The 11,351-nt window shown below is 37.5% G+C and overlaps 1 protein-coding gene and 1 long non-coding RNA gene across 2 annotated transcripts; one reads left to right on the top strand and one right to left on the bottom strand.

Annotated features, from left to right (window-relative positions):
* Positions 1-2,833: 2,833 nt before the first annotated feature.
* Positions 2,834-6,778, top strand: LOC143504293 (uncharacterized). Its single transcript, XM_076995802.1, has 10 exons — positions 2,834-3,092; positions 3,346-3,461; positions 4,109-4,275; positions 4,467-4,664; positions 4,758-4,844; positions 5,163-5,416; positions 5,495-5,627; positions 5,791-5,931; positions 6,113-6,227; positions 6,330-6,778. Exons 1-8 carry the CDS (start codon positions 3,036-3,038, stop codon positions 5,805-5,807), a joined length of 1,029 nt encoding a protein of 342 aa, XP_076851917.1. The 5' UTR covers positions 2,834-3,035; the 3' UTR covers positions 5,808-5,931; positions 6,113-6,227; positions 6,330-6,778.
* Positions 6,779-6,909: 131 nt separating this feature from the next.
* Positions 6,910-8,072, bottom strand: LOC143504292 (uncharacterized). Its single transcript, XR_013127523.1, has 3 exons — positions 7,711-8,072; positions 7,216-7,480; positions 6,910-7,085 (listed from the first exon to the last, which is right to left on the bottom strand). It is a non-coding gene; the product is annotated as an uncharacterized LOC143504292 (long non-coding RNA).
* Positions 8,073-11,351: the final 3,279 nt, after the last annotated feature.

Below are 11,351 nucleotides of genomic sequence, written 5' to 3'. Positions count from 1 at the left end.
AGTGTTACATATTTTTCTTCACAGACACTTCTGAAGAAATAGAGGACATTCTAGGTGCAGGGAAAAGGATTCGGGTTCCAAAGTTACTGGAGAGAAATCCTGTGGAGAGCCAGAGAAACTCAGAAAGGAAAGAAATTGAAGATACTGCTGTAAGTATATATGTGCATGCATATATATATATATATATATATATATATATATATATATATATATATATATATATATATATATATATATATATATATATATATATATATATATATGATAAGAGCAAGTGAGATGTTATGTGCTATTATTATTTGCAGATGTCACAAAAGGCAAGCATTATTGAGGGAAAGCGGGCCTCACTAATAGAAATTTTAAAAGAGCGGCAAAGCCAGAAAAGAATCCAGCCACTGTGTGCCTCTAATAGTCAATCAAAGAGGCAGAGGATTCTGCTGGATGATGAAACATCTAGTGGCAGTGATGATGAATTAATTGCCAAATCTGAATTTGATGAATTAAAGAAGAAGCACACAGTACTTGGGCATAAATATCAAGAAGCCATTAGTGAACTGGAACAACTGAGAAAATTGAACACTGAACTCCAAAAGTGTTTGGTCTCCAAAATCCTTCCTGGTAAGTTTGTAACACTCACCCTTCTTTCCTAAAAGGCTGCCTCACAAAACACAAAACAATCGTTATCATTTTATCTAAACTGGAATTTAAAGCTGTACTATTTATTGAATGTAATGACAGTGAATTACATTTAAGGTCTCATTTATGTTATAGAGAATAACAGCCTTCCTGATTTTATGGACACCCCTCAAACAATTAGTAAGACCTTTCAGTTATACTGCTATTACTATTACTGTTGTTATTATATTTTGAACATTATCTGTTTTGCTTGAGAAGGTGTTTGTGGTTTTGTTGCATATAACACTAACAGCTTGTTGCGTCTACCTATTGTCTAATAAAAAAGCCCTAGTTAATGTTCATTTAATCTGTGATACAAACTTGTACTGAAGATTTATTATCATTATATTATACATTTCAGGGCAATCCAACTTGTCACCCCCATTAAACACTTCTCAAGCAACAGTTGGTAAGTATATTGCTAATAAAACATGAATGACTTGGTTACACTTATACATTCATCCTATCTCTGATAAGAGATAAGAGACATGCACAATAATATTGTACTATTTAATCATTCTACAACTGTCATTTACCAAAAGTAAGGTAATAATTATTAAATTATTTTATATTTGCAGTAGAAATAAGCCAACAGAAAGAGCAAGCTTCAGAAGAAGAAAGGGTATTTTAGATTTAATTATAAATGTACAGTAACGGTGGTATTGTCTTTGATTATACTGATATGATTTACATATAATCGTGAAATAAAATAAAATTTCACACAGACGCACATTGGTGAAGGAATTTACATCAATACAAATCAGTGGAAGAGAGTCCAAGGAAACAGCAAGGACAGCTTGTTTGTGAAGGAGCTGGCAGTGTGCATTTGGGGCACAAACATTTTGGCCAACCGGAGTCTGGAGGGTAAAAGTTGTCCAACAACAAAGACAACCCCCAGGCCCCCTCTAACCCCTCACAAATTAAGAGCACTAAAAAGTAAGTAAGAATGTTGATAAAGAATACTAATCTGAAAATGATGGAGGATATTACTGCTGCATGAAATATTACATGTGTCTCTTTTGGACCAGGACACTTGAATTTTATTAAAATTTCTCAATGACCTGCTAATAATCTTATACATATCTTCTGTGCAAAATGTTGACATTTAATAAAACTGTTCATAATAATAGTCATGTGGCCTTTGAGCAGGTTATCTAGTCTTCATATAGGCTAGAAGTTTATACCTCACATTTAGGAGTTTAGCTCCTCTGAGAAGGCCTATACATGCAAGTAAATGATTTGTACTTTGTTTCAAGTAAATAGTTTTTGAAGTCTTTAGAAAACTATATGATTTTATTGTTGTGCAGTAACATGCATATTTTATGCATATTAAAGTTTTCTCATGACATTTTGCTTTATTTTGTTTTGTTAAAGATTGCTTCCAAAAGTGGCTCGAGACAAACAACCTGGAAGAGTTCGAGCTAAGGACCAGAGCAGGAAAATTTGGACGTTATGTTACAGAAAAAATCCAAGACATCAACAAAAAACAAAAAAAACAAAATCAATAAGTACATGATTTGTTATTTGATAAAATTATATTACTTGTTTAAAATGTCGTTTGTACAAATAGCATTTTATTAAAGCAGCTGTTATAATAATTTCTCAGTAAATTAAGAAAAATAAATATTTTTGAGTTGTCTTTTAAAATTGTCTTTGTTTCTTGCCTATTTTGCAAACTGGTCTATTAACAGTAAAGCATAGGTGTTAGGGCAGGTGTGCACATGTTTAAACATTCCCTGCTTGTTTTAGTGTTGCTCTCCTCCAGCATGCCTAATTTAATTGTCATTTAGGAAAACATCAAAATGTTCCAGACAGAAAATCCACGACCATGGTTGAGGCACATTGTATAATATTCTGGTCACTTGACAGTTCTGCAACAAGCTATCAAAGGTTAATTGTAAATTTAAAATACTAGTTATTTTACAGAATACCAGGTACAAGCTGGTTTTGGACAGTAAAACCACCCACCAGCAACAAGATGGTTTAAGATGGTGTAACCAGCTATAAACCAGCTACCACCTATGAACCAGCTAACAGCTGGTTTTGAATGGTTTAACCAGCTACCAGCTACAAACCAGCTACCAGGTTCCAAAACACAGCTTAAGCTGGTCAAGCTGGTTAAATTGCCTTTTTTATTGAGAAGGTTTGCTAATGAACTTTGAAATTGTCCCTTCATTTCAGACAAATGCTGCAGTCCACAGGATTTTTCAGAGCGTATACTTTTAAATTTCCCTGCCTTGAAGGAATGTGGTGGATTTCAGCTGTTGCGATCCAAGGGATACACTCGCTGTAAACTGCTTGAGGAAATACCATGTCCAGATGATGGTTATTCTCCTGAGTATCTCTTGAGTGAATCACTCATGGTTGGACAAGCTCTTGTATATATACGACCACTACAGAAGGACATAGATGTACAGGTATATAAACAACTTGTAATGTTACATGTGTTGAAGTGCAGATGAAACTCTGCATGCACATCTTTCTGCTAGTTTCTGACAATACAGGCTTGTTGGTGTGCTGATGTCCATGGTGGAAAATAGCTGGATAAGCATGACTTGAAGGGTACATGTGCTAAAATCTGGTCTGTTGAACCCCTGTGCTAGAGGACTGGAGTCTTGCAGAGTTCTGTTTTCAAGCTTGCATTTTTTGTGTGCTTACATGATATTGCAGAGCCTTGAGCTTGGGTATGATCAGTCCATATCATCTGGCCCATTGACTGAATGCTTGTATTGCAATGAGAAATACAGCCTGTCAGAAATGCCAGGCCATGTTGATGTCTGTGAGAAGTAAGTGGCAGGGTTTACATATCTCAAGAATAATACTTTTATTCTAAAATTATACATTAGGTATTTTGTTTCCCTTTAGGTATCTTCATTTAGCTACAAAAATTATTTCTAGAAAAAAATCGAGACCACTTAAAAATGACTGACCTAGGTTTGTGTTTTTGGTTTGAATTTGTTTTTATTTTATAAATTATTGAAACATTTCTCCAATTCCAAAATGAATAATAATTTAGCTATTTTTTGCAATTATAAATTGGGCAAGCATAGCCTGAAGGGTAGCGGGAGGGTCACTGTATCAAATCGACCTGCCAGGATGTGACTGAAGAGCCCTTGATCATGACACCTAACCTGCATCTGCTCCCCTGTGCTCTGTTTACATGTTTCACTGCTTGGGCGGGTCAAAGGCAGAATGGTTCACTTCACACAAGCGGTCAGTGATTGGATATTAAATATCAGAAGCAAAGAAGCTGGTCATTTTTAAGTGGTGTCTGTTTTAGTTTTTTTTATTCCTTCCCCCAGAGGTGCATTGGTGTTAAAGGAATACACATCTCTGATGTTTTGTAATTACTTGGGCATTAAAATGCAGCACCAGTGAACATAATGTCTACTGCAAAATGTCACAAGCCTTAACATATTGCTGATTACACTAGGTTGTATGAGAGAGACAGAGAGAGGTTGGATGATGATGATGCAGGGCAGGAAGGAACATCAGTAATAGTGGCGGAGAGCAACACTGAAAGGCAGGACAGGGTTTCAGCATCAGTGTCTGATGGTCCCTCAACCAGTCATTGTTCAACAGCAGAGTTTGCCATTGAAGGTTCAGTCCTAATCATATCGCAGAGCTGTACATGTGTTCATTTGCATTTTAAGAGGCCAACCAATGATAAACTTTTTCTTTAATGAATCAGAACTGTTCTGAACATTATTTACATCATATAAAAGCCCTTTGTCTTTTTGATGTGGATATTTAACTTATTGTATTATTAATATTTCACACAAACACCACAGAGTGGAAGATGGAGCCTGATCTTGACACAGCTGCCAAGATGTATCGAAGGCACATTTTAAGGAATGCTGAGGAAAAGCCAGATGTAGTTGTGACACTTGATGTACATGCCAGTGAACAGGATCGTGAACGAGAAATGCTTACCTTCTATAAACGACAAAATCTTGATTGGACAAGTCCCTTCAGTGTAAGATTTAAAGGTAACATGGTCTATGTAATTACATTTGACTGACTTTGTTGCTATAGACTAATAATGATTCTTATAGCTTTCTGCTCATTATAATCATAAACAGGAGATGCTGCAATGGGGGACGGAGTAACACGACATTTTTTCTCCCTACTAATGGACAAGCTGCACTTTGGATTTGACATTGACCTTGGTGAGTAGATGTAATTCCCATAAGATGGAATGTGTGCAGTTTTTCAAAAAAGGTAAATGTTGCCTGAAAAGGATTTAGCAGACATTATTTCAAGTTCAGAATTACGTCCACGATGTACAGCGCTATTCAATTGGTTGTTTTGGTAAACCACTGATTGTTTCAGACTGTGGGTGATTTGTGCTATTGCAATTTTTTTTTGCAGTTTTTTGGCAGTCATGTTCAGGCAATTAATTATTCACTTAATCAACATTGCTATTCAAAGAATTAGTGTGACTTTTTATCTAGGTTTTAAAATGTCTCCTAACCTCTAACCCCCAGATAACTGTGGAAAAACACTTCTATTCAATGGAGAAGATGATCACAAGGTTCCTTCAACATCAAGAGCACTTGTAGATGGTGACCTGTTTAGAGTTGTGGGAAGAATGATTGGCCACACATTTATTCATGGAGGTCCACTCTTCTCAGGGCTGAGCCCATCTCTCCTTCCCCTTCTAAGTGGCAGTAAAGATGCTGCTCCTATTTTGGAGTTGAAAGACTGCCCTGATATAGATGTGGCCAATATTGTGACTCTAGTAAGAATTTACATTATCTTAAAACAGAAATTGAAAAAGCCTGTTGGCGGTTTTGTCTCACAAATTATAATTTTACAGCTGGAAAGCCAGAGTGAGCTGAGCCCACAGGAAAAAGACAGCCTAAATAAACAGCCTGGCCTTAAGTTGGGATCTGCCTCCAGTCACCAACTCGAACAGAAGGTGGTTAGCAGAAGCTGTCCTCCACCATGGGGTATGTTGGAGGGTGCTGTTTTGTGGCGTTGCATTTTATTTATGGTGGTGTATGTGCTGTCTCAGACAGTGGGTGCACACTCCATCTGTATCAAAGTAATTCTCATACCAATGGTTGTCTTTGCATATTTTCTCTTCAGTCTATTTTTAATAAATATTTTCAGGTTATTGGCAGACGTGAAAAGCAGCTTGCACAAATTCTAAGGGGGCTGAAGGACACGGGGGTGCTGCGAATGATCAAAGAACGGCCAGATTTAACAGTGGTGCTGTTCCCCAGATCCTCTGCTCTATTGCTGGACCCAGAGGTAATATTCCCAACATCCTCCTATTTTTAAATATTTTTGTTTTATGCATATGAATGGAACAGAATTCAACACTCGGTGATTTACATTAGTCACATAACTTGATATTTGATGAAATGCAGGCAAACTTCATTTTTGGAATCATGATTGGTTTAGACTTAATTCAATAACTTCTGCCCCTTAGATGATACTTAAAAGGGTTATCTGGCCTGAACCTGACAGTGATGAAGAGGAGGACCAGCTCAACTTGGAACAATCTTGCCAAGTCACAGGCTTTTTGAGAGAATATATTCAGAAAGGTTCGTCTGTCAAACAGGCCTCTCCTTAATAGAAGTGATGCTAAGCACTCTTGCTTTTTTTAATTTGAATTTGAACGTTTGAATTTAACAAACCTCTTGCAGGTTCTCCATCAGAACTACATGAGCTGGTGCAGTTTTGGACTGGTTGGTCAGTCCTCCCAGATCATCTCTATGTTGAAGTAATGCCTGACCTGTCTTTGCCAGTGGCTTCAACCTGCCTTACGACCCTTAAACTTCCTCTGAAATGTGAGACTTTCCTTGTTTTTACACAAAACATGAAGGCTGCTGTGAAATCCACAAAGTTTGGCTTTGGTCTAATCTGAGCATAGGGAGACCCTAGATATTCAGGTAGTGTGAATTAAGCCATTAAGCTTTTGAAAAACTGAAAATTGCTTATTCTACTAAAACGTATTCAAGAAATTAGTTCTATGAAATGCATACTTGTTAGACAAGAATTAACAAAATACATGGTTCATTTTGTACTTGTGACTTTTATTTCAAATCAAATGTTAAATACTGAAATCTTACCACGACAGATGCAAAGCTGTACTTCATACAAATTGGCTTTTTGAAAAAAATAAAAATATTAAAATACACTTCTGCATTTATTATTGCTTAATTATTCTAGATGTTCTGGCCAAGATCAATCCTTTTAAGCTACACTAAATATATCGACCAGACGCTCTATTGTCAACAAATAACGTCTACTGCTTCAGTAAGGGATACATGTTGGTTGGGCAGGCTTGCAATCTCCTCTGCAGTGAGATCACGAGGTAACTGGGCATCTGGTACTGCCAGGGAGTCTACATCTTCCACCTCATGTGGGCCATCCCAGTCAATACCATATTCAGCATTAACCTAAAATAACAGATTACATACTCTTCCTCAGTATTATACACATATTTCCTTTAAATGGTTTTACTATCCTGCTTCATTGCACAACATCCCACATCACTCATTATTTCATTTTTTAAACATGTATACTTACTATCTCGGGATCCTCTGCAGTATCTCTGTATTGTAGCCAAAGTTGGTATGGCGATCGATTGTTCTCTGTTCTTAGTTTGTGCAAGTTCCAGGCTTCTTTAAAGACACTGAGATGATGCTGTAACTGGGGAAGGAAAATCCAGTGTAGAGCATACAGATGTAGCTCATCATCAGGACTCAGCATCCCTTCTGCCTCCAAGTTGTGGAAGAGCGTGTAGAACAAGTCAAGAACCTGTGTGTACACATCTCGCCAAAGACGCTCAATGCTAAAAAAAATAAAATAAACAGCAGTACTTTGATATGGTTTCCATTTTACAACATTTTCAAGCTATTATTTTGCATTAAAATAAGATTGTACATTATAGTATAATTGGAACATTGAAATAATCTTGCAGTATAAAAGGTAATCAACACAATAGTGTAGGATAATGCAGAATACAAAAATGGATAAAACTGTCCCCTTCAAAGTAAAACAAGGAAAAAGACATCTTGTTACCGTTGATTGTGAACACTTCTCCCAGTAATGTGAGAATTCCGGTTTTCTCCACGGTTTTGTACCATAAAGTGTGCCACTTCAATGTTTTCTCCTCCTTTATCCGAACGAACACGAGACGGCATGCCATACTGGTTAACAGCATCAAGGAAGGCATCCAGTACAGTAGTAGCATAGTTGTTGGTTGCAACAGCAAGATACACGATAACACGGCTAAAGCCATCGATCCCTCCATGAATCACGAATCGCCAGTTGATGTAAGACAAAAAATATTGAGAAGAGGAAAATACATGACAAGTTGAAACAGCATATTGAGTGCAATGACAAAGATTTAAATATTTATTTTAATTAGATACCAGATGAAGTTAAAAACACCCTGTAAAAACCCAGTAACACTGCTGTGACATGTACCAGCACCACACTATTATGTCTCTTACCACTGAGACTATTGACAGCTTTCTTTGATTGTCTGTATACCATGTGTTTTCTTCTGTGTAGCCCACCTATTTACCTGGATCATCTTGGATTTTGTTTCTGCCTAGTCCCTCTGGTTTGTATGCCTGGTTTTCTATTCTCTCCTGTTCTTTGACCCTGGACTATTTTGATGCTGTACTATTGGATTCTGCTTACTGTCAGTTCACTGCCTGTGTGTTTTGGATTGCCCCACTTTAATAACAGTATTTTTTACTTTTATCTGAGCATCTGAAACTGAGTTTCACACGTACACACACACTACCATGTCAGTGTCACTGATGTGCTGGGAATCATCCACCACCCAAATAATGTCTGGACATGGCAGATATCACTTATATGGTATAAGCACACTCATATGGTAACTATACCTGATAAAATTGCTAATGAGTGAAGCAAAAAAGTAGGTGTAAGAAAGCAAATAATACCGGATTAGTTTATGGTTTCCATCAATGTGCCACATGCAATTTGGAGCAGGAACTGAGTATGATCTTCGATGAAGAGTTCGGTTGGCCAAGGCTCGAAGTTCAGTGCCCTCTGGATCCACTCTTCTCAATGACTCTCGCACTCTAGTAACTTTGGAAAACCATGCAAATGATTAGTGTAATACATGACATTTAATATTGCTGTAACAAAGGCGATATGAAATGTGGCAGTAAACATTTTTCAAACATACTTTGTACCATATGTCCTCTTGCTTGGAGTAAGGCTCTCATCATGCGATATCCTGACTGTGGGTGAGCCTGGTGAAGTTGTAAAACCAAATTATCCAGCTCTGCATTACTTATGTTAGAGTACAATGCTGCTACTCTGGAATACAAAAAGAAAGAAATTGGATTCAAGTTAAATTTCAAATAAGTAGTGTGAAATAAATATTGATTATATTCCAGAGGTGTCAATTCCAGGTTCAGAAAGTAAATGTCCTCACCAGGATTTTGCTCAAGCATTCTAGATTTTCTAATTAGTGCAATCCAGGTAAAATTAGTGGAATCAACACAATCCAGGAAGCCTGAGCAACATCCTGGTGAGGACTTTTACTTTCTAAACCTGGAATTGACACTTCTGTTATATTCATGTGTAATTCATTGTAATCATGTCAATGCAGATACTATAGCGCAGTCTGTGAAAAGTACTGCTAGCACTGCTTAGTAATGAACTATGACCATATTGAAGATGTTTTATCTGTAAGACTGAAGTCTTCTGTGCAGTAGCAGAGTTAGTGATAATATTGCTTATCCGTTTAAGCCTGGTTCACACTACACGATTTTAGGCTGGTTTTTCAGTCGCCGACTGATCGCCGACAAAAACTGTGGTCGGAGGCAAATCGGCGATCACTCGTCACTCGCTCAGTCGTGTAGTGTGAACTGCTGAAAGACGCTCGCCGAGCCGTCGCCGACTGATCGCAGACGACTGGCAGATATCTAGCATGTGCGCCCAAGGTTGAATACCAGGGAAACTGATAACTGCTCCTGGGAAGCAGGCATCCTTAGTTTTTTCTACCCACACACACACACACACTTTGACTATAAGAATCTGGACTGAGAGACAGTTCAGAGTTACTGCATGAAGCGTAAGCCTCACATCATACTTTTATACTTTTATATTTTGTAACTCTCTTGCTATCAAATAAATACTGTTTAATACGAGACCTCAACTTCTGTGCCATCAATTCCACCACAGTAGTCATTATAATAAGCATAAATCCAACATATCAGTTCAATTCTGTCATATATAGACATTAATTATGAAGTGATTCCACTGTCCAGGTTTAAAGTAAATGCAATCCAAAATTTGAATGTCAAATATTTAAATTCTAGAGTAAAACCACTTCATATTTTATAGCTACAAAGCATGATGAATTTATATTTGTAGGACGTCTGAACTATTTATTAGAAATGACTTATCAACTGGTGATTTTTAATTCTGCACCTTTTCTCAGATCAAGTGCTGTGACTCTTACCGCTAAGTGTGTTGTAGTCGCGCACTCATATCTTACGTGCGACCAGTATGTTTTTGTCGAAACACAGGTGGTTTAACCACGGTCGCAAAAATGCCGTGCGTGAGCGGGTGAATGAATAAACCAACAAAAATAATTTACCTTAATCCATTCTCCAGCATACGACGAACAATAGTGCTCCGACTCACTCCATACACAGTTGCAATATCTTTAATTTTCATTCCGAAAAGAAGATATCCTTCGATGGCATCCGCCGAAATGTTTATAGCGGGTCTTCCCACCGCCATGGGCACACTCAGTTGCTGTGCAACGGCTCTCAGTTTGGCAATGACACCAGTCACATCAGTGCCAGATAAAGCCGAGAATTCTGATACTTGATCGATTAAGCTTTCACACTGATCAAGTGTAAATGTAACTTCACCATGAGGACTCTCGTCCACCTCGTCTGCTACCCTTCGGATTAATCTGATAAGTTCTTCTGCTGCCATGTTTAAAAATCTCGTCTGTACTGCTTAGTGTGCTATAGTCCTGTCCTGATTGGCTGTCTGAGGTGGAAAGCTATGGAACCCGATTGGCTGAATAAAGTGAAGGACTGTGGAATCTGATTGGAAGGCTGATGGGATCTAATTTGACTATAATTTGACTATAGTGGAAGACCATGGAAATGAAAATGCAATCTGCTCGGATTGCATTTTCAAGATGCATTTTGACACATTTTGAGCGCTGTTGGTATCGTAATATTATTGCAAACAGGGGTGGCGCTATTTCTCCTTTAACGTTTGAATATTGACATCTTTTTAGCGTGGTGGTGAGGTTGAAAATTACATTTCAAACGCGTTATCACGAAATGTACAGCATATTAAGCGAATAGCATTTTAATTATAATTTTGATACAACCTTTGCATGATCACATGAACTTGATAATTCAAATCGGGAAATACATTTTCATTTCAATAAAGGCACAAATAAAGCATCAAAATGTATGTGTAAATGAAATGTGAATAGATGTCCATCACATTGCAAATGTAAATGGAATTATTGCATTTGAATTTGAATTTTGAGCTCAAAGTTGCTTGTATGAGTGGAACATGTAAATGCAAATGCGTATTACATTTTCATTTGAATATTGACACAGAATAACTTCCATACAGGTCAGGCAGTCAGGATCAGAACTGGAGCTGTTCCTTCAGTCTTCTGTTTCCCAGCTCACCTCCAA

This window comes from Brachyhypopomus gauderio, unplaced genomic scaffold (genome assembly GCF_052324685.1).
Source record: "Brachyhypopomus gauderio isolate BG-103 unplaced genomic scaffold, BGAUD_0.2 sc252, whole genome shotgun sequence".
In the NCBI taxonomy this organism is placed as follows: Eukaryota; Metazoa; Chordata; class Actinopteri; order Gymnotiformes; family Hypopomidae; genus Brachyhypopomus; species Brachyhypopomus gauderio.
The sequence above is the reverse complement of the archived record's forward strand: the minus strand, read 5'-3'. Positions and strand labels throughout refer to the sequence as shown.

Bases quoted from the DNA above. Each gene is read 5' to 3' on its own strand.
- LOC143504293 (XM_076995802.1), top strand. From the start codon at position 3,036: ATGGTTGGACAAGCTCTTGTATATATACGACCACTACAGAAGGACATA. The intron at 4,276-4,466 runs GTTCAGTCCTAA...CAAACACCACAG, and splicing joins AGCAGAGTTTGCCATTGAAG to AGTGGAAGATGGAGCCTGAT. The intron at 5,417-5,494 runs GTAAGAATTTAC...ATAATTTTACAG, and splicing joins TGGCCAATATTGTGACTCTA to CTGGAAAGCCAGAGTGAGCT.